The 24,407-nt window shown below is 35.9% G+C and overlaps 1 protein-coding gene across 1 annotated transcript in view; it reads right to left on the bottom strand.

Moving 5' to 3' along the window:
* Window positions 1-24,407, bottom strand: part of mdga2a (MAM domain containing glycosylphosphatidylinositol anchor 2a) — a 156,614-nt gene that overhangs the window by 92,636 nt on the left and 39,571 nt on the right. The window contains exons 2-3 of the mRNA XM_082142515.1: window positions 14,099-14,238; window positions 1,800-1,974 (exon numbers count right to left, since the gene is read on the bottom strand). Coding sequence (XP_081998641.1) covers window positions 1,800-1,974; window positions 14,099-14,238 — 315 coding nt within the window. The remainder of the gene's footprint in view (window positions 1-1,799; window positions 1,975-14,098; window positions 14,239-24,407) is intronic.

Consider the following 24,407-nt stretch of genomic DNA (forward strand, 5'->3'; position numbering starts at 1 on the left):
TAACAGTTAAGCTGACTAAATTCCAACTAAATAAATAAATAAGTGGGACCCTCCTTTCAATTAAATGAAATGTTCTCATTAATTTATGGAGAACGAAAGAAATAGACTCGTTCAGTAAATGTAACGTTTTTACAAAAATGTAAAAAAGCAACACATGATGGCAGAGCTTTCAGCTTATAGATTCCCCTATCCTAGAGAGAGTGAATTGCTACTAAGTGCTAATCTGTCTAGATATGTAATAAACATTTTGCAAAAGGAAACCTCAAAAAGGTTAATTATAGATAAAGACAGAAACACATCTGTTCACCGGTCATTTTCCTCAGCTGTAGGCAAAGGCAAGTTTCAAATCAGTGCTTCTCCCGGGAGACTATAGCGCTAAATTAATTCCTTATCTTAGCGCCATCTACTGTTTTAGAAGAGGAAGTTGCTCAACTGCATTTGTGAGAAAATCTGCCTGGACACATTTGTGAGAAAATCGAGCCGAGAGATCTCATAAAAAGCCAAGTGTAACAGACAGATATGCATTTGTATGCACTAGATTTGGTATTTGTTCAAAGGTTACATGCAATTTGTAGGATGGTTTGTATTTATTTGTGAAATATTATCTAGGCTCATTTATTTATATTTGCAAAACAATGCATATGTGTTACTCCACTGCATTTTCGCTCAAATTGACCTTTCCAAATTGTACTTACACATTGCTTTCAGTTTGTTTGCGAGTCGAGTTTTCCTTTGCAAAGCAGATCGAGTTTGTTTGCAAAATGCTGGATTTGTTTGTTTAATTATGGCAAAATATTAACTCCATAGTAAACAACTCAGCCAGTGATAGTTTTTATTTGTCCTCTAGAGGCCGCTCTCGCTCTGTATAATGCCAGCAGTCTCTTCTCAGCGCTCTCATACTGTGTAATGACTAGGGCTGTCACTTTTTTGAGACATAAGTGTTCATTGAATCGATTGTAAAATCGATTTTCCATGTCTAAAGAAGTTTCCATTTTAACGCCAAATATAGGCAAATCCACGGACAACTAACAGGCATTAGGACGAACGTAAAGAGGACGCGCCGCGCTTGAGACGCGCACAAGTCAGCAATATTTCTGATGATTTATTGGCGTGAAGTTTCGTGCACAATGACAAACAGGAGTGCAACATTCTCGAAAAACAATAAGCAGAGTGGATTGCCATAACATCAATGAAAAACATTACTGCAGGCTTCAACACGGCTGTGTTTACGATTAGAAATGTCAAACAAGTTTCACCTACGTAGGCGATTGTAGGCGATAGATCGATTGTGCAATTGATTTTCGAACTTAAAGTGACAGCCCTAGTAATGACTGCGCACACTTCTCAGCTGATCCAGCAACGGACGCAACCCGGAAAAACTATCGGTGTGGATTTTTGCCGATAACGATAGTTCCACCAATCAACTATTGGTACCGATATATCCGGCAAAACCGATGAATCGGTCGACCTCTATTAAAAATGCTCAATTAAAAATCCTTAATTGTAATATAAATAAATATATGATTTGACATAATATATGTTTAAATGCTACAATCAGAAGGACAGCACTTTTTCCTTTTCTTATTAGTTTATAAAATTTGAGGTGACAATATACAATCAACAGTGAACAGTCTTTCCAACTGCTTACGTGATTTGTAACTGCTGAATCAAGGTATGCATCTGAAAATCTACGCAGACGCAGACAAAGTCAGCAAAGGCTAATACCAAGCTATGACTTGCAAGAGTCTGCGTCAAGTGTGTGGTTTTCTGCCGACGGGCGGATGAGCTTGTTAACTCACAGTAGACATCCACTCGGATGGATTTGATGGCGGGAGTGCCGAGTCCGTTCTCAGCCTTACAGTAATAACGACCGCCCTGGTGCCTCTGGATGCGGGTTATGCGCAGTGTCTCGTTGAATACGCTGGAGTCCTGGAAGCGGTCAGTAGCACTGCCTGCTGTCTTGGTCCATCGTATCTGACGTGAAACAGAGAGAGAGAAACAAAAACAACATCAGCTTAAAAAGAGAATCATAAGCTATAGTGGTTTAAAGCAGTCAAATTCACATCTCCTTGTCTGTCTCTGGTGAAGCACATTGGCTCATATCTTTAAACATGGTAAATAATGATATAAAAAAAGAAAAATTATAATATTGTTGAGTTAAAAAGTTAACATTGAACAGTGTTCTTTTAGAATTAAAAAAAATATATTATTCACATTCTATTATGGTATTTAATAATATTTTATTTTTATTTCAATTATAATTTGAATGAAATGACTATTTAACGTTATCTATTTCTATTTAACTTAAACAATCCAGTTAGTTGTCAAGGCAACATTTCCAATTTTCATTTAAATTTAAGTTTTTCATCTTATATTTAAATTAGATTTTATTTCATTTTTAATAGTTTTAGTTAACGATAACAACACGGACATGACAGCATTAACAATCAGGCAAGTGCACAGATAGACACCAAGTGGTGCTCAAGCACCAGCAGGGCTCCAGACGAACTTTTTTTTACTAGGAGCGCTGTAGCACCTAACTGAAAATTTTAGGAGCGCAAGCAGAAAATTTAGGGGCACACCTTAAATCAGCTTGCAGTGGAATTTTTCAAATTTCCCCCAAAATAACTGTAATACTGACAAATGCTTTAATAATAAATAGACTTAACGCACAGATATTAGGCTACAGTGTGCAGTTCACAGGCTCCAGACTAACATCTGAGGGCAGCGGCACCGGAGCCACTGAGTTCTACAGAAAATACCTGGTAGAACTGGGGCTGACAATAAAGCAATAAGCTTAATTTAGGGTGTAGATGAAATTAACTTTAATTATTATCATTCATAATGTCTTTATATTAATTAAAAAGAAAAGGGAGTGAAAAAATTTATATTAGGGAGTGAAAATAGCCAATAAGCATCCTACTGTTTACAATGTTTTTTAAAGTTTTTTATTTTAAATAAGTGTTTAAATAAGAGTTTTCCTACATCTTAAAATGTTTAGTTTTAGGACAATCTTTGAAGGATGAACAAAAAATGTGTTGGTCATCACATTAAAAATAACATTTATATATGATATTATAGTTTTGAAGTGCTGGAAAAAGATGTGTAGTAGGCTACTTGTACTGTAAGCGTTTGACTATTTCTATCACAATACCATAGTTATGGTTAGAGTTACTACTGTATATTAGCCTAAATCCATGGTGAATGTTGCTGATTTGTGGACTGAAAGCCTTCTAAAAGTGTTTCTCCTGGTTTCCGCGTCAGCGCTGTTCGATCTGATATCTATATGGTTTATAACAGAGAACTCTGCGCCGAATCGGAATGTTTCTCACTGGATCTCGCAGCGATGATGTTATTAATTCTGAGGCGAATTCAATAGATTTCTTCACTGGATCTCCAAGTAACAGTATCGCGTGATCGAGATCGGCCCGCGACTGGCAAGTTTGGGAAGGCGCTTGAGGCGCTGCGCTGTTATTGGTCCGAGCTAATAAACGGTCCGTGAAGCATAAATGAGTAGCGCATTTTCGTTCCGCTTTCATTTAGTTTTCGACCTAAATAAATATATACGATTTGTATGCCTTATCACTAGGTGGCGATAGTGAAGCTTAAAAGCGAGGAAAGTGACTTCTTTTTTTTTTTCAAGAAATATATGCAAATATATACAGTTATAACAGTTTAAATTAAACCATTTATATGTAAATTCAGATATCTAAAGTAAGCATTAATAAATATTTACATAAGAAGAGGACAAATAAAAGACAAGGGATACAGAGAGAATTTTTTTTTAAGTATCATACATTGTTTATAGATAATCAGAAGAAGAAGAGGGAGGACAAAAAAAATCTATATATGAGAGAAAGCTGGTTAAATCTGACCTTCAGTGCCATTACAAAGGAATTGTTCATATTGTTTCGGGAATCTATCACAATTTTTTTATTGGTAGATAAACTAGAAATGTTTAAGCTGTGAGTTTATCAAAAAATGAAATAGAGTTGGAAGCGAGCCCATCAATTTCTGTTTAACAAAATAAAAAAAAGTTGAAAATATATTCTTTAGGTTTGTTGGAGTCAGTATAATAACAAATAATATCTTTCAAATGAAAAGATTGTGCATATTTCAGCATTTTATTGAAATAAAATATATGTTAGAACAAAACTTCTGAACCAATTTGAATAAATGTCATTATCATAAATATATGATAAATTCATAAATAACAAAAATGAAAAAGTTCATCTTCGTGACCACAAAATGTACAAGTACTAGGAATATCAACATATTTGGACACCGTTGAATTAACAGGGTATATCTTATGCAATATTTTAAACTAGTGAACTTCTTTGGTCTTGTTAGGAATAAAATATTTATGGGGCAACAACCATGCTCTTCTCCAGTTGATTTTGCCAATTAAGGCAGCCCAATGGGATCTACCACTAGGGCAAATTTGTTCTCTTTTCTGAATCATCTGGCGGATATGTTTGCTAATGATAATACCGTCCAATAACAAATCAGACTCCTTTGTATCTTTCTGGTTGTATAATATATGTCTCTTAACCAGTTGCACTAGACCTGTAGGGATAGCTTTAAGCATGGTATTATATTCTTTAAAAGGAATATGGAAGTCATGGACAGTCATGAAGTGTTCATTAGACATGATGTTCTCAGAATTGTCAAATAAAGAAAGGATATAAATTAAACCTCTATTAAACCAATTGAAAAAAAGGAGAGATTTGTTCAGTTATATTCATATTAATCCACATAAGAGTTTTGTGTGGTGAGAAATTGTGGATGTAACACAATTTCCAAGCAAGAAGAGCCTGCTGATGAAAATGAGAAAGTTTAACCGGGAGTTTATTATACATATAATTACATTTTAAGATAAAAGGGAGGTCTCCGATGTTATTAAAGATATAAAAAGGAATTAAAAAAAACATATAGAATTTGGATTTATTAAACATCTTCTAATCTAATTTATTTTAAACACATTTATAGTGTTATGAAAATTTAGCACTTTCAGTCCCCCATCACTTCAACAGTTGGAAGTGAGGAAAGTGAAGTAGAAGAAGAGCAGTATTAGTGAGGACATCAGTGATTTCAGAGGGAGGGGAGGTGGTTTGTGGTTCTGCGAGACACAGTCGGACATACTTGGGCAAAACTGACCAGCATTCACTGGTAACAGCCATATCACATGAACAAAAGTGCTGCATGTTTTTCCCGAATATCAGCACAATTGCAATTGTAAGATTCCACTTAATACAATAGTTTAATAAACAATAAGTTGATATTAATTTAAAATCATTCTAAAAACAGTATTGTCCATTTTGACTGTTTCTTGCTCTATTTCATGAACGGAAATAGTTCAGAACAAAGCAGAAGAGTTGCGTCCCCCTGCAACATACAGAGTGGTGGTTTGCTCCATCATATCACTGTGTAATGAGTTTAATTAAAAAATTGCAACTAAATGTGCAACTGAAATTGTTTAAATGACTTTAGAACATTTCTAACTGTGATGCTACTGTTTACGTTTAAGTTTTGACTTGGAAATGAGCAAATACTCTGCCACAGATCTGATCTCCAGATCAATACATGGCATAAGCTGTATTTGGACGGTAATTATTTCTCAGCAGGATGTCTGTAAAACAAAATCTGTATGTCATGAATTTGGATGCCAATTAATTCACAGAGGACAAAGGAGTTCTGTCATCTGACAGCCTGGAACTTTATTTGATGTGGTCTGTCTTGGTATATACTACAGGTTTATAAATCAAACTTTATTATAAGTGGCCCATCTCTAACATGATTTTCTCTAATACAAGTCCCCATTTTTCAAAATAGCCTTTTTTTGCTTTCCATATCACATAGTGTCAAATAGTATGGCTGTGAAATAGATTTTTTTTTTTCTATCGATTCATTCTTGTAAACTCGTCAATTCAAAATTGATTTAAATTATAACACGAAGCTGAAGCGTGTCTGCAAACAGCAGGAAATTCAGCCTAGTACACCAAGATTTTTGATTCGGAAAGCAGTTAAATCACTGTCTACCAAAGGTAAATGTTGAAATTATATCATGTTCGCTAATGGAATACATTTACAGCCTGAATAGGACTACAGACTATCAAAACAGTAAATATATTAAATTCATAAATGCCAATTTTTAAAACAACGTGACCCTAGTCTATTATTGTCTTACTTAATTGCCTCATTAAAATGTAATATGGCAAACATTTTTCATGGTAAACAAACAAACAAATATTGTGTACATCTCAAATTGCAATTAGCTTACATTTTTGACATCAACACCCACACACAAATATAGTATAACCCAGAAGAAAGCATGGAGAGATGAGGGAAAGAACGCAGCACATGGAGCTCAGCCGGGCATAGAGGAGAGAGAGAGAGAGAGAGAGAGAGATTCTGTAGCTCCCTCTGTGTACACTCTATCTGCCAACCAGCCAGACAAGTGGAGCAAATTGGCCATTCAGGCCTGGCTTGGCCTTACCGAGTCCTGAGTGAGACTTACTGTGTAGATGACCTACATTACAACAGAACCCCCCTTTATCATCCCTGCTGCTCAAGAACCTCAGAGGCGGGAGCAACTCAGCTTGAGTCCAGCAACAAAGATCAAAGCTCCGCCTTCCTCTTGCAAGTAGCAACTTCTCCTTCACCCCAACTATTAGCTCCGCTCTTACTGATTGAAAGCATTTTCAGCTCTGCAATTTTAAAAGACTACGCACTGCTTCGCCTACACTCTTAAAAATGAAGGTTCCAAAGTGATGCCAAAATCATTTCAGGTTCACCAAACAGCTCTTAAAGAACGTTTTAATTATCTATAGAACCTGTTTCAAATATAAAGAACCTTTTTTTTGCTGTGGAAAGGTTCTACAAAGACCCTTGGGTGCCAATAAAGAATCTTTACTTTTAAAAGCGTGGTCCTCAGTTTTCCTTTCACGAAGGTCTATGAAGAAGAAAAAAACAGCGGTTTGAAGCCCAACAGAGTCGTAACCTTTGGAAGTGGCAGAATGAAATCCATTTCATGCTTTGCTGAGGATGGAGGGTGGGCAGATTTGTTTACACACGTATTGGATGTTGGTCGGGAATAACGGCGTATTGGAACTCGTGGGGCTTAGATACGCCGGCTTTCTTTGTGAGCTCAGACAGGAAATAAGGCAGCTAAAGAAAAGTGCTTAGCCCTGTACGTCTGCATGTATTGAGGTGGGCTATAGCTGACAGCGCACAAATAGGAGTTTCTACTTTCAGAGGGGACAAAGTGAAACTGAATAATTCTTCGTGCATTATGTGGCAGCAATTCAGTACAACACGTAAGAAAAGATGACCCAGGCAAATCCTTAAGACTTATTGTACTTTAACTTCCCTCATTTAATGTAGAAATTCGCAACTTTGGGAATGAATGAAATAAAAAAGTAGGACATAAATCAAAAACCTCTTTTTTATTATTTGTTTCTGTGTTAGTAGAGAGCATGACTCAAGCGATATGTTGGGGTAGAGAGTGAAAACAATTTGACAGCAGCCCACTGTCTTCACAACCAAAGTGTCTCCATAAATAGTCATACAACAGTGGAAATGACAGTCCTCCAGAACCCATGCCATGTAATAGAAAGGAAAATATTGTTTCAGAGTAAAGGAAGGAAAGGAAATTTTCAAATTACAGTTATTGTAACTCAGGATTTCACTTTAAAGGTCTAGTTCACCTCTGAAATATCTGTCCTCAATAACTAATGTCCCTCCTAGTGTCGTTCCAAACCTGTATGACTCTCTGTATTCTGTTGTTTTGTCCATACAAGGAAAGTCAATGGGGTCCAATATATTTGTATTGGATTCATTTTATCCAATATATGCATAAAAAAAATGTAAAAAAAGAAAACCTTTTAACATCATTTTAACACAAAAAAAAATATATATATTGAAGAATATTTTAATTTTATCCATAAACTGAAATTCAATGGGGTCCAAGTTTTCAAGTGTAAACTTAATCCATGCAACTCCAATCTTCTGAAGTGATCCATTTACTTTATGATGAAAACTTATATTTAAGAGGATATTCAGTAGCAAATCAACAATTTGATCAACAATATTGTGACACATCTATAACAACAAACCTCATGTATGGAGCTCTTTCATGCTGCCTTTATGGATCTTGAAACTGATGGACAGTGACTTTCACATTCATCAAATATCTTATTTTTAGTTCCGCAAAAGAAAGAAAAACGGCATAAGGGTGAGTAAATGATGACAGAATTTTCATTTATGGGTGAACTATCCCTATAAAGGATTTGGTAATGTCATAAAATAGGAGTATATGTGACCCTGGATCACAAAACCAGTTATAATTCGCACGTCACGAGTATATTTGAGGCAATAGCCAACAATACATTGTATGGGTCAAAATTATAGATTTTTTTTATGCCAAAAACCATTAGGATGTAAGTAAAGATCATGTTCCATGAATATTATTTAGTAAATTTCCTATCGTAAATATATAAAACATTTATTTTTGTGAGTGAATGCAGCACAGTCGCGAACATAAATGGATTATTTTAAGGCGATTTTCTCAATGTTTAAATTTTTTTGCACCCTCAGATTCCAGATTTTCAAATAGTTGTATATCGGCCAAATATTCATATCATAGCAAACCATGCATCAATGGAAAGCTTATTTATTCAGCTTTCAGATGATGTATAAATCTCAATTAAAAAAAATTGACCCATGTGACTGGTTTTGTGGTACAGGGTCACATATAAAAAACAAAACAGTAACTATGAAAAATGAAGGTACTCTTTTTTTTTTTTTTTTTTTTTTTTTTTAACACAAACATTTTTCGTTCATCCTCATAAATTTGTCAAGTCTGAGATTTCTTCCCCTGCCAGCATTAAGTGGATCAGTGCCACGGAGCGCCTGAGCCAGAACGCTGATGGGAGTTCTGTGACGACGGGCCCAGTGTCAAATGCAGACAGAATGCACCCATAAAAAGAGCTATATATAGCCTCCAGCCCCCTCAGTCTATCATAAAGCAGCCCTGGGTGTATCTTTCTCTGGCCCACTCACTGTCTGTGGGATCTATGAGAACTGGTTCAGTAATGGAAGAGCTGAAACAAAGAGTTGGAGAAACCTTAGACAGGAATGTTTTGAGAGTTTACGTTAATTACAGATTAATATGCTTTGCTCCATGGTTAGAAATACATCTAAGATGACCCTGGTGCTAATTTTGAAGAGAAAAATTCTGGAATAGAGCCATAAATAAAACTGTGGTAATTAGGACACACAGCGAGTGTGTCTGGTCACAATTCGCAGTGCTAGACTACGGACAAGACAAGTATAAATATATTTTTTGTCATATATCTTGTGTGTCATTTTGACTCATATCTGGTCAATTCACTGGTTGGTCCTGCTTCAAAGTTTAAATAAAAAATAAAAAATACAAATAAATACAATAATATAAAATAAAACAAAACTTTCGTGAAATATCCATGTAACAATTTTGACAAGACATGATATCTTGGGAAATGTCTTGGGAAACAATCAAATTTAAAAAAGTAAAATCTGCCATAAAATGCTGCTGGGAATAATTCTGAATGGACGTCAACAGAGAAAGATGTTTATAGGACCAGATGGTGTAGTTACGGCATTAAACAGCAGGGGCTAAAGAGCTCCTGCTAAACTTGAACTATTGGTAGCAGTATATACAGTACACGCTTGACTGGGACAATTATAAAAAAGTAAAAATTTGTGATGTTAAAATTTTGTTTCTAACAATTACACATGGTGGTCTTCGACACTTCGTACCCAGTTAAAATGTTTAGATAATAAATGTTCCTGTAGTACATTTACGACAGCCTACTGCATTACGTGATAGGATAGGTCCAGAAAGTCATATTTCATGTTTACTGTCATTAACGTCTCAAAAGCAGAGATGGCAAGACTGCTTTAAAGTGGAAAAAAAGTATATAATTCATTAAAAATCTTTCCTTATTTACACTCAAGGTAAGGGAGTCAGCAAAAGTCGGAGATGAGATGAGAAGTGGCACAAGTTCATTTATTCAAAATGAGGCTGCGAGCAAAAATCTTCCTATCTTTCTACAATGAAGACTGGGAGGCAAAGGCAGCACAGAACATTCAAAATGCATTAGGGTTTTCACAGCCCAAAAAAAAAAACCGTCCTCTGCATGAACCAACACAACTCAAAACGTATTTGCGTAAACAATTAAAATATCAAACTGCCTGAATTTTAGTCATCAAACACGTTTATAAGCATAAATTGATCCAATAAATTGTATTTTGGTTGAATTTGATAGTGTTTATGTTTTATGTAGGACACAAAACCTACAAACCAAACGCAACAGTCGGGTTCCGGAAGTATAAATACAAATAAAGTTTGATTTATTGTAATTGTAATTTTGTGGAACATGACTCCATTTCCCAGAATGCTTTACTTTAACCAAGTATTTAAAATGGTTGCTAAACAATTTGAGGTGGACATTTGTTTGAAAGCACAATTTGATGGGCAACACTGGACTTTTTAAGTTTCAGAAGTCCCTTACAACTTCACTCTGCACCTGTTGAGAGAATCTTTAGTGTTGCAGGAAAGATATTCAGACCAGAATGGTGCAGACTCAATGAAAAAAACATATGAGGAGCTTTTGAGAATTAGATGCAACAGTGTTGCTCAGTAATTTTTTGCATTGGAATAAATGATAACTGCATTTACAACAACTTTGTGTTTGTGTGATTACTTTGAAATGAAAATTACATTGGAAATAGTTACGTGAAATGAAATTTCTGTTATTAAATTACAAAATTAATGTAATTGTATTTAGTTGTATTATACTGAGGTAAAATGTTTAATTCAATTAGTTACTAATCATCTTAAAACGAAATTGCTTTGCATTGATAAAGTTATCCAAATAAAGTAATCCAAACCACATTTATAATGGGTAACTAATAACAGTAAGCAATAACATTTCCAAAGTAACCTTCCTAACACTAAATGCATGCGAGACTCAACTTTCTGTTGTGTGACTGTGTGGAATTTCTTTGAATTGCCATGAATTTAATTCCACTTCCTGTCATTCCAATTCAAATTCAATTCAACGTCCTGTGGGGCGGAGTAAATTCAATTCAAATTCCAATTCATGAATTGAATGGAGGCCAATTCTGAAATTCTGAATTTTGCACAAGCCTGCTTCAAATCAGTTTACAATGTTGAGATTCACCTCATAGCTGGTTGGTGTGGTTCACAGCTTATGACTCTTCAACAAAGACTTCTACACCATAACTAGACCCAATGATGAGAATTTTTTTTTTTTACAAGCAGCATATATTTATCACTAATATCTCACTAAATGTTTTACCAGTGCCCAATTTTGTTTTACAGCTATTTACAACTAACTCGAGAGAGAAAAACTAAAAACGTCTCCAGAACTGATATGACCGATTTCAATTCGCAATACTTCCAGGGAGTCCTACGGCATCGATCATCTGACATTAAGATGAATGGGAATGTTACCAGATAGATTTCTTCAGGTAATATAGACTTTCTTGCTCCCCTCCAGGTCTGGGGCACATGGGGTGGCAGCTTCCTCCAGTGGCTCGACGTCCCAGGGCCCCATTGTGCATGCAAACCGCCGGAGGAGAGATGCACTTAGCACTTAACGGCAGCGGTGACGAGGCACCATTACCTTCAGGTGTACCTCATCCCACTCTGCCCACCCCATTCATCTCTTGTGCCTCTGCTCCGGTCAGGAACCTGGCTGCAGGGCAGCGAACAAAATGGACAGCGCGGCTCTGATGTGAGGAAAAGAACGTCACAGGACTACTAAAAAATGTAAACTCCTTACAGAAAGTGTGTAGAATGCAAAATGAAGGCTTACCTCAAAACTATGACACCACAGCGCCAGGAGGATTTTTTTTAGCAAACATTTAGATTTTACGACTCTTCCTAGCTTTCTGAGGTCTGACAGTGCTCCTCAGGGAATCACTCAGCTCTTCTGCAGTCGTGCAGATTCAGTGATTTCCCTCGTGGCCGTCTCTTCCCCTGCACTAACTCAGTGAGACTGCTCTTCCTCTCCACTGAAAATGCAGCACTGAGACCAAGATGAGAGGCGTAGAGTGCTGCCTATCTAAAACAGCACACAGGCTATGGGACTGATAAGCCCTCTGCAAGATATGGCGAGGAGTGGGGCGTTGAGAGAATTAAGACCACTTGAGTGAGGGTGAAATGGAGAGTACTGCAGCAAGTCCAGGAGCGTAACAGATGAATGATACATACAGGGAGTGCATGAAGTAGAAACACAGAATGTTGTTATCATCCTGTGATAATCAAAATGTTATATTATTCAGGATTATATTGCGTCCTCTTGAGCTAAGAAGCATAACATTGATTTAGGATGCACAGTAGCAACGAATATAGCATATGTCCTACCTATTTTGTCTCTAGCTCATATCTGAGTAACATATAGGGTAGAGGAGAGTAGACGAGAATGGTATTCCTACAATTAAACATTTCAGGATGAGAAGAAAGCAACTGTAACATAGGACGGTAGAAAATATGACTTAAAAATTCTGCCCCACATTAGGGGTTAGCTGCATCATGACAAAGAGTAAGTTGAATCATTGCGGAATACTTGAATAATTTACATCTCAAATAAAAATATGAATATAAATGAGAAAAAGCAGTTTTCTAAAACACAATCCGATTTCAAAGTCCTATTTGCCTGCAAATTATTCACATTTTCAGAATATTTTGGTAATAGCATTTGTAATATTATTTCCTGCATATGGATACAAAGCTTCACACTTTACCCCTAAGATACCATTTTGGAATTTCTTCATATATAATTAAACTACATTTAATTAATATAAACTAATTTAAACAATTTTATACACAGGCAATTCATTAACTTGTGTTAGAGATATATATTTTGACAATATATATCATCTTTGTACTCTGCATCTTTGACATGCAAAAAACAACGTCTTGCCAGAGATGGACTTGGACTTGTACTTCGACATGCAAAAAAATTCTTAAAATTTCTCATGTGCATCTCTGGCAGGATGTTGTATGTGATGGACTTGCATGTAAAAAACGGTGCACAGTTTTCTACATTTAGGAGGTGGCACATCTTACCCCGCTCACTTCATCCTGTGCCAGTCATCACACTATAATAAATATACTAGTTCACTGAGTATCAAATTCTACAATATTGTATTTTTCAACACCACAGAATGTTTTGTAACTCAAATTTAGTTTCCATTTCCAACCATTTTCATCTATGTAGCACACTTTATGAAGTAATTTTTTCTTATTTAGATTTATGAGGTACCCTTTTAATTCCACTTCCTTGACTCTATTTTAATTCAGAATAAGATAGAATACTTGCAATTTGATTCCAAACGTGAGGATTTATAATCGGTGCATCCGAAATCGCATACTGTCAGTCTGAGTAGGTACTACATCTGAATTTGAACTTACATCGTGACTGCTACAAAAGTACATTCTATATGGTATGAATGTGGGCAGTATGAATGAAATTCAAATGTACTACATCCACCATGTTGTTACTGTCACATGACGTGACCTGCCAGCGTCAGTTGCTTCACTTTCATTCATAAATCATCTCATGGCCTCATGGGATAGTAAAATCCATCACATGTACACTGTCACCTGATGGAGTTTTGGTTCCTTGCCACAGTCGCCTTTGGCTTTTGGCTTGCTTAGTTGGGGACACTTAATATTCAACAATATTATTGATCTGCCTGCTTTGACACCATTATATGATTATACCATTATATTACGATGACATCACTGTTTTCTCCAGAACGGCCTTATATATAAATTAACTTCAGAATCTCTGCTGAAGTAGTAGGTCATCTGGGTACTTTTCATTTACTTTTTTATGTATTCAGACATACTACTCTGTTGGCGTACTGTTTTCTCGCATACTAGTTGGGAAGTATTCGGTTTCGGACACCGCGAATGAAATTTTCTAATTCTAATCTTGTGCAAATATCCCATCTCACCCACTCCTGAGATGATTATGCTGATGATGGAAAAACAACAAAGGTCAGTAAACACAGAGAGCCTCACCTGTGGCCGTGGATGCCCAGACACCAGACAGGTCAACTCCAAAGTCTCCCCCTCCCGGATGGTGTACACCCTCTCTGTGTAGCGTTCCTCCTCAATGTTGCATGCGTGACCGGAGTGGATGATCCGAACGTTTGGGGGAGCTGCGTTAGGGAAGAAATGAAAAAGTGATATAGTTCAGTTTGCCGGATCATTTGAGGTTGCATCATCAACCAGCCACACTGCAGAAATCTGTCATGGAGGGAAATAAAATCCCTGCCACATGAGACTGATGCTTTCAGCCAAATCAAATTCAAGGTGAGGCACTGCAATCATTCACCTCACTGTAATTTGCACTACACCAGTTGCTCTGTATGTAGAAAAATATTGGACTTGCATTTCCAAGCAATTTCACAGACAAAAATACCCTCATCTAAGCATTACCTTATAGTACATCTCGAAGATGCGTAGGCGACTGATGAAGAAAAGTGCCTGTATTATTGATTTCCCCTCTAAGCAGGAGAACGGAGCTCGCTGCACTGCAGTGTGGTTGCTTGATGATGTTTCCTCCACTAATATCCACTTACCAAGCACTTCAAGGTTGCTATTTTTTTTTAACACAAACTCACATATTCTTATTGATGCCAATTCAAGGTTTTCCATTGTTAACTGCATTATTGTAAAGATTCATTACAGTGATACAGAAAAAAGTACTACAGTATCTCTAAGCTTAAAATAATAATTGAAAGCCACTTCAATTCTTATAAAAAATGCATTTTTAAATGAGTGAGTGAGCAAGCACCAGTTTTACGGAGTAACAAAATGAAAAGTACCAACGCAAGTAACGTAGTGAAGGAAAGGGGGCAACAAAGACAATCTCAATCACAACAAGGAGATAAAGGGGCGGGAAACATGTAAAATGACTGACGACCATAAATAATCAAAATGACACAAGGACGTTATTGAAACTCTAACTTTACTTAGCTGATTATTGTTGATTTGAAGTCATGCCAATTTTAATTAAGGATAATAAGATTTGTTTGTCATAAATTTTGAAACCGACTTTTAATGAATCAGTCGATTGAATGATTTAATGAAATTATAAATTAAATGTATGTTAATGTTTTAAGAACATATAGCCTCAATGTAGTTAGCTACTTTTTGTAACAAGCTTATATGGAACGATACAGTTTCAAAGAAGTTCCCCAACACTGGTGAGCACTGTTATGACCCTATGGTTTTGTTGTATTTCTGTTGTTTTGGGAGTGTCTGTGTGTGTCTGTCAAGGAACGTCTTCTGATTTGTTCCTGCAGGCCTGATTGGTGCACAGTACTTTAAAAAGCACACCATCACTTCCTCTAGAGTCATCCTGTGTTCAGAGCAGAGAGAGTTTGATTGCATAGAGCAGAGTTTGTGTTGAGGTTATAAAATAAGTTTTGTTTGTTATTTTGGCCCAGTCAGCTCCTGAATCTTGAGTCCCAATTTAAGACAATAAATTCATCATTGTTGGTCCAAACTCACTGCATTCCAGAGTCTTTCATGTTGCACCCTTTTTTTCCTTTGACGGGGCGTAACAAGCACACAGAAGTTATCAGGACTGACACCACCTGGAATGAAGACATCTCATAGATCTAACAGTGCTCACCAGGCTACTGCAAAGAGTTTAGGAAATGACAGGAAACTGTGCCAGAATGCATTGTGTTGCAAGGTTTCCTTCTGGATGCCAGATGAAACAAAAGGGGGGAGAAAAAAAAACACATACAAAAAAGCATTCTCTTCCAGTGTGCCAGCTGCCTGCTCTGCATCGTCCTAGTTTTAGTCCTCACCATCTATTTTTAGAAAGTCAGTGTCTATCTCACAACCCACCATATGACTGTGCTAATGTCCTTCCATATGACGTCAAGAATTCAGGAAGCAGACATCACTGAACAGGCCTCAAAGGGACACGTAGAAGGTGGTCTTTGGATTATTATCGATTAAAGAGGCAGCATCGAGTGCTTTCTGACGTCTGCACTACGACATCTGGACGCTCCCTGCAGACTGGAGACCGCTCATATATGCAGAGGTGGATTATCTTATCTATATGAGTTACACGATAGCGTCATGAGGGAATTATTTGACATAAGCATTACAAACAGATATTCATCTCAGGCATCTCAACATGCCAGGGCATATCATTGTTTGCTAATCTTTGAGTGTCAACACAAATGCACTCATATTTTCACACCAGACCAATGTCCTAACATGTGTTTAGTACACCCCACTTGAGTCATCTTAGAATTTTTTTTTAACATACAGTACATTGCATTGTGCTATTTCCAGCTAAATGAAAAAAAAGAAGTATGTCAACATATTCTAGACTTGTGATGGTGTGGAATATTTCAAACCAAAATGGCCACTGCTTTGGTTACTAGTTACTGTAACTATACCCTCATCATGTAATGATTCGATGCATATCACGATCCTAAACTCACCATATAATATTATTGCGATACTCCAAGACTTACGGTAAAAGGTTAACAATTTTTTTTTACTGTTGATTAAAATGCTACATTTGTTATTACATTGGGGGTGGAAATGAATAGGTTTGGACTTGGTGCTAGTAAACCAATGCACAGGACAATAGTGACACTAGAATACAAATATTCATGATTCTGAAAATACAGAATTATTTTAGACCAATATGCTTGCTCTCTGTCACTGACTATATATATTTAAAATAATGTAGGCCACTTTTTACTGGTAACATAAGACATTTGGCATTATCAGGACCCATAAATATTCCCCCATTGCATTATAATACATTTTATTCAACATTATAGTAGTTTAATGTAGTACGGACACTAAAACTCTGTAAACTTTTCATTTTGGGTGAACTATACACAATATAGTCAGTTTGTCACTATTCACGATACATATTGTCGCACTTTTGTATTGTGATATATTGTGACACAATATATTTTTACACCCTAGTTACTGTACATCCTCAGATCTTAAGCATTCAAGAGTCGACAATATGACAACATTTCTATAAATAGAGGAAACATTAAATAAATATATTTTTTCTGTCTATTTTGGGACAGGGTGAATAGGTTTTTCTAAATGAATCCTGTCAAGCATGAAAAAACAACAAATTCTGAATGTTAGATAAGAGTAGAACTTGGCAAGTTGGCTCCTCTGAAGACCTAAATTATGTCACTTCCTCCCTCCATGTCTCATAAGTGTTGTGGAAGAGGGAAGTCAAAACTCACATACACTTATTAAATTATTTAATTAACCATATCAATTTAATAAACTATTGAATTAGCGTCAAAAATCATTTCAATGATCAATGATCATTTCAGCTCTATACAGTCTGTGAAATGAAACCGCGTTCCTCCAGGACCATGGTGCTACATAAGACAAACACTGGACGCAGGACTACTAAACTAAACTGTAGGCTATATAATAAATTATATTAAATAGACTAAACAAAAGAGTTAAATAAGAGCTAAAAAAGAAACTAATAATAAGAACTAAAATGTGAATTGAACATTTATACGCACACAAAGTGTGTGCATAACTGAGTAGACAGTGCAAACAGCATGAGACAGTACAAATTTGGCATAGAACAGGGCATGGTAATAAATAGACAAGACAGTTGTAGGGAGATTTTGAGGAGTCTGGTGGCTTGGGGGAAGAAACTGTCACACAATCTGACCATGAGGGCATGAATGTTTCTGTACCTAGGTTGTTATATAAATATAAGTGATCTAGTATGAATGAATGGAATACAGGTATATACAGCACAGCATACAGTATTTTATCATTTAACATTTAATTGTGTTAAATTAAAATATATATTTTACATGTCTATGACTGTGAAATGCATGAATGAATATAACGTAAAAAATTATATAATAAAATATAAAAATACTGTAATTAATTGAATTAATATAATATAAAAATGTATAGAAATATTTCTGCTTCTTCAAATGACTCAAACAGTGCACCTGTCATGGAATGAATCCACTAACAGAATATTTTAGCCCAACTCTCATGACATTTTAGTCATTAATCAATTAGCATTTCTTAATTCTGTCCAATGGATTTCCAGTGCTGGAACTGAAAAGCCCCGTAGATCGGATCATGTTTCCATAGCATCCATATGCACAACAAATCAACACTCCAATCTCTTGTCATCACATTACATGTCAAGTATAGCACCGTCTAGAGAATGTGAGTACATATTCTATGAAATAAATAAGGCTGAACTCTCAGTTTAATTTCCTGGAGTGTTATTAGTATCTCCGAAAGCAGCCGATGGGCCGCGTGTTGGAGTTTCCTGCCCAGATCAATCAAACCGGCGGCTGTGTGATTGCCTCATCCACTCTGGAGGGTGATTCAAGTTTGGCTCTGTATTGCAGTCAACCCTGCGTGGGAAATTGAAGCGCTTTTGGATGTCCTTCCAATCAAACAAGCTTTGATTTCAATGGTAATATCTGCCTGCTTCCCCACCCAAAACTGTTCATGTGCCTGCAGTCCCATTGAGAGGAACAAGGATTTATGATCACTGTCTGATACAATTAAGAAACGCTTTAGTTTAAAAGTGATCGATTCATGTTAATTTCTAATTCATCCAGAAAACCAGTGAGTACAACAAGGACAAGTCACTTATATAATACATAAAATGGGTATCAATAAACTGAATCTGTGGAGTCTCCAACAAATAACAGTTAACATGGATACACATAGGATGTTTCAGTGGACTGGGTGGGCAATATACACAAAATATTCATGATATATTTGCAATTATTTTTTTCATTATTAATGTGCTTTTTCTTTGGCCCTAAGTTTAATAAAGAGTGTTTCATTAGAATAATCACTAATTTACTTCAAAGGTTGTTTGCTTGAAATGATTAGAAAAAAAAAAAAATCAATCCATTCCAGAGCAAACTGAATAAAAAAATATTGAGAACTATATCAAATATTGTAGAAAGGCTAAAAAAAAAAAGATGTCAAGACCAGCCCTGCTGTGTAGTATGATGAAAATTGCTAGGTACATCTGCGTTCTGATCACGTTACAAAAGTGAACATCTCACATGGTATTACAGAACACATTCAAATTTAGAGTCATAGTTATGGGAATAAACACTCTAATGAACACTGATGGAAAGCCATTCTCAATTGCCGCTACGAACAATAATGGAAACAGACATAAAAGCATAAAGCTGTCGGAGAGACTTTTTTATTCCTGTGCAGCAGACACATTTGTTTATAATTTGAGAAGTCTGGCATTGGGATTCTGGATTAAAAAGAACACAAAACACTATACGGATACAATGAACATAAAGGACATATTTTCTTCTTTCAGGTAAAGTAACTATTCTGTCAAATTATTACATTTACATAAGTTTTTTTTTTTTAAAGAAAGTAATGTATTTTAAAACAAGTAGATTTTTAGCTTAGCTTAACAGCATATATTCTCAATGTTTGTTTAACAATTAAAATGATTTCTCAGTCATACATTTTTTTTTTTTTTTTAATAAAGACCAATTAACCAGAAAGTACTTAGTAGCAGTCTATTAAACCTTTAACAAATTAATATAATTGAGTAAATATATTATAAATGTAATATGTATTATGATGGATGGATTGATAGTCAAGAATTAATATAATATAATATAATATAATATAATATAATATAATATAATATAATAGCATTGGCATTTGCAAAACCGTATGTGTTGACCGCTAATGCTCATTTAAAAAAAAAAAAAAGTGTTTAAATGTCAAAAATGTCAGTGGGGTGCAGCAATAGAGCATAACCCCTCTGTTTGCAAACATTAATCCTTTTTTACAGAACAGATTCCTTTTGCTCAATCACTCTAATCAGACACAGGCAGAGGAGGATAATAGCCCTATTGGGTGGAGCGAGCTATTGGGCGGAGTGAGCTTATCACTTTGATACACATGCTATGACAACTGCAGTTGCCCGAGCCCCTCTGCTGTCCAGCTGTGAGGATTAACCCCCAGCCAACCTGGCAACCCACTTGTTCATACAATGCATAGCATTCTACAGCCTGAGGGGATGTGAGACACACGGAAAAGGACAAACCCGCTGTGCATTTGTCAATATAAAGTGCATATAGTGTATAACCTGAGTTAACTCCTCTATTTAAATTAGCGTCCAGGTCTTGGGTGTGTCGCTTGATGATGCGTTCATTTTGATGACTAATAATGGAAGAGAGGGGCAGCACTGGATGGCAAACCCGCCGGGCCAAGGGCTGATGGAATTTCCTTCCTCCTTCATTTGCAGAGGAGCTCGATTGAATAAGCACTGCAAAACGAGTCATTACTTTTCATTAGCCTGGCACTAATTCTGTAAAGGCCCATATACACATTCACATCTGAATTGACAGTGCTATTTCAAATATCCGATTATTTCTAATGGTTAATATTAATCATGCTGGGAACATGGCTAATTGTGGAGGAGCTAAGAGGAGCACCACCCAAGGCCATGAAGCTCAATTGACAATGAGTGCACAAAGTGTCTTCTATCATTATAAAGGGCTGTATTTTGTGTACTTATATTTCCAAGAGGAAGAACAAAGACAACCGATATAACTTCTAGCCAAGGATGAATCGTGACAAAGCAAAATGTTTTCGTGCTATCCGTACGCCAGTGTTTCTTCAACTTTATAAAACGCAAGTACACAAGTAAATTCCAACCGACAGCACAGCTGCAGTCTTCTGTTCAGTTCAACTCACACTGAACTCAACACATGCTTGGTAATTCACTTCAAAACTCACGCTAAACCAATTATGAGAATGTCTTGTCTGAATGCAATGTGTCATAATGCAGACACTTTCAAAAGACTGGATTAATTCATTTTATTATCAAATGTTGATAAATCATCACAAACCATGCAAAGTTAAGCTATTTAAATTTTGTATACTTATATACTTTATTAATTATATACAACATCTAGCACTGTAAGAATTGACTGAGTGTCAAATAACATTAATCACTTTTTAAAATTCAAGTATACGATTTAAAGATTAGGTACAACATATTGTATTCATATAAGAATGGTCTAGGATTTATATCATGCCAAATTTAAATTTTACAATTTAAAATAGATGTTTTGTAATTTCATAGTCTTCAGTGTCACACGATCACTTCAGTGTCACATGATCCTTCGAGAAATCATTTTAATATGCTGATCAGGGCTGTGTTTAAGTCCAATTTTGTATGCCCGTCCCTCGATAACTTCATTCCGTCTCATTCACTCGGCTGTACGTCATTGCTTACGTTGCACGAGTGCCCACTACTGCCGGAACCCTTAAAATGTGTTAAAATGGAACGCACTAAGCCCTTGATCACTTGGAATAATATGCAATGGAGATGATTTATTATTTAAATTTGTTTCCCCCTCATGAATTTGTTATACACACCATTCTATAGGCTGGTATGTATGTTTGGGCTATTAAAAAAAATCAATATAAACAAATACTAAATATATTTGAGTATACTCGCTTCCTCGTTCAAAATCGAGGGGTCAAGGGTCTGTCCAAATATTCTTCCCTCCTCCACTTGACAAAGTTGAACACACTTCAAAATGGCAGTGGGGGTTCCCCCGAGGGTATGTATATGTATGTATAAAAGATTTAAAAGCAGCCTTGGTGCTGGTTATCAATGTTTTGTGGAAACCATGATACATTTTTTTCAGAATTCTTTGATGAATAGAACAGTATTTATTTTAAAAAAGAAATCTTTTGTAACACTATGAAAGTCTTTACTGTCACTTTTGATCAATTTAATGCGTCGTTGCTGAATCAAACTATAAATTTTTTTACAGAAAACAAAACTTACTAACCCCAAACTTTTAAACGGTAGTGTATATCAAAACAGGATTAATTATTTAACAGAATGAATTAATTAACAGAATTATTTTGAATTATTCAGGTTTCTATAATTTCATTTTTTTTCCTATTTTATGAGGCATGAGACTTACAGAACATTTCACAGGCTCTCACATATTTTAGCGGGTCACTGTTGTTGCCACATTCTCATTGCCGAGATATTTTCTTTAATAAGAGGAATTTTGACACTATAACATGCACAGTAAAACAAAGATGATGTCAATAATACAAAATGCCTAGCTATGCTTTTTAGAAGAACAGCTTTGTCCTTTTTTGTGCTCATTTACCACCGCATCAGCTCTGAGTCAACTGCTAGGATCATAATAGGTCACTCTTTCTATTCCGCAAGCATCCGAGCTGATAAAAGTATGCAATTTATTTATTTTTTTAAACCTTACTAGTCACCTTTGGCCTTTTGATCCATAAGGCCTCATGAATCATAGTGAATTTGATTAAAATAAACTCCACCATCCTGGTCAAATGCTTTAACTTAATTTCAACTTTATTTGAAAAGTTTTTTAGCATGAGGGCCAGCTTTGCTGAGTCTGAGGACAAGCTCAGTTGACGTCGGTCTGCTTTGTGGCTTTCAGCTGACAAGTCTGGTTTGTTTGGCTTTTGAAATAGTAATGAATTAGATCTAGATTCACGTCAGCGTAGTGGGTGACCTTTCAGGCTAGAATCGGCAAACTCTGCATGCAGCTTCTGCATATTCTAACAAGTATTGCTCGCACATTTTTGATTCTTCGCATTCTTTGATCTATTGATCTGGAACGAAAAAGATGTCTTAATGATAAATGAGATTTTACATTTAAAGCTGTCAAACTTGTGACGTAGCCCCAGGCTACCTGTGCTGAAGTATGTTCTCATCTTTCTGTCCTTTCTCAAGAACAGAACAGTTTTTTTACATTATACATTATATAAAGACATGCATTTGGTTTCATCTTCATTTTATAAAGTAGATGAGACTAAACGTCTACAACACAACAAAATGCCAAGACATCTACAAATATGTATCCCTATATCATAGCTCTTTCATCATTCTTTTTTAAGTTGTACATTAATTCAAAGTGATTAAAGCCGACTTCAAATGGATGCTCATTTCGTTTAAAGTCTATCTCACAGCAATGATTCTGATGCAAAGCTTGTTGTTGTGATTCTAATTACATCACCAGTGTACTTGCCAACTATAAAACCTTTTGGGACATACATTCAATTTCAAATTTGTTTTCATCATCTCATAGTGAACCAGCCATCAGTTCAGGCAGTCTTATTCTAGTCTAAATTCATACTATATTATTAGCCATACTAAAATAATTTATCTGTGTAATTAGGACAGGCAATATTGCTGGCCTGCTTTTAAGGTGAACATGACAATGCACCCTAATATCCAAAGCAAAAAGAGTGTGTGAAGGAGACATAAACCATGACTCATCGACATTTTATTAAACCAGTGCCATTTCCAGTTTGAGATGAAGTACATTTTTGTAGGATTTTAAACAATTTCATTAGCCAAATAATATGCTTAATTATTATATAAAAACTATTATTTAAACTCACTCGAAGACGTCACTTGTTTCATTACTGGATGAATCAGCATCTTGAACAAATCTCTTGAATGAATGATTCAATGACAAATACATGTTTAAAGGATTAGTTCGCCTCAAAATGAAAATTTCCTGATAATTTACTTACCCCAATGCCATCCAAGATGTTCATGTCTTTCTTTCTTCAGTGGAAAAGAAATTAAGTTTTTTGAGGAAAACATTTCAGGATTTTTCTCCACACAATTGGCTTTAACGGCAACCAGAATGTTGAAGTTCAAATCAATGCAGTTTCAAAGGGCTTTGAAGTGCTTCAAAGGGCTCTGCACGATCCCAGCTGAGGAATGGGGTCTTATCTGGCAAAACGATCGGTCAATAAAAAAAAAAAAAAAAAAAAAGTATATACTTTTTAACCACAATTGTTCGTCTTGTGCTGGTCTGCGACGCGCCACGTATTACGTCATCACGTTGAAAAAGTCACGAAAAAAGAAGAAGGAAATAATAATAATAATAATAAATTAAAACAAAGATGTCGGACGATTTTGAAGTTGGAAGAGAAAATGAGATGGAATTTTTCGCCCTTCCCTACCTTTTTGAACCGGAGTACACAGACAAATAACTTAAGATGACGTGACGCGTGACCTTTCCAACGTGATGACGCAATGTGTGGCGCATCGCAGACCAGCACAAGACGAACAATTGTGGTTAAAAAGTATATAAGTTTTTTTTTTGTTTTTTTTATGACCGATCGTTTCGCCAGATAAGACCCCATTCCTCAGCTGGGATCGTGCAGAGCCCTTTGAAGCACTTCAGAGCCCTTTGAAACGGCATTGATTTGAACTTCAACATTCTGGTTGCCGTTGAAGCCAATTGTGTGGAGAAAAATC

The sequence above is a fragment of the Leuciscus leuciscus genome, assembly GCF_965113295.1.
Source record: "Leuciscus leuciscus genome assembly, chromosome: 17".
Taxonomy (NCBI): domain Eukaryota; kingdom Metazoa; phylum Chordata; class Actinopteri; order Cypriniformes; family Leuciscidae; genus Leuciscus; species Leuciscus leuciscus.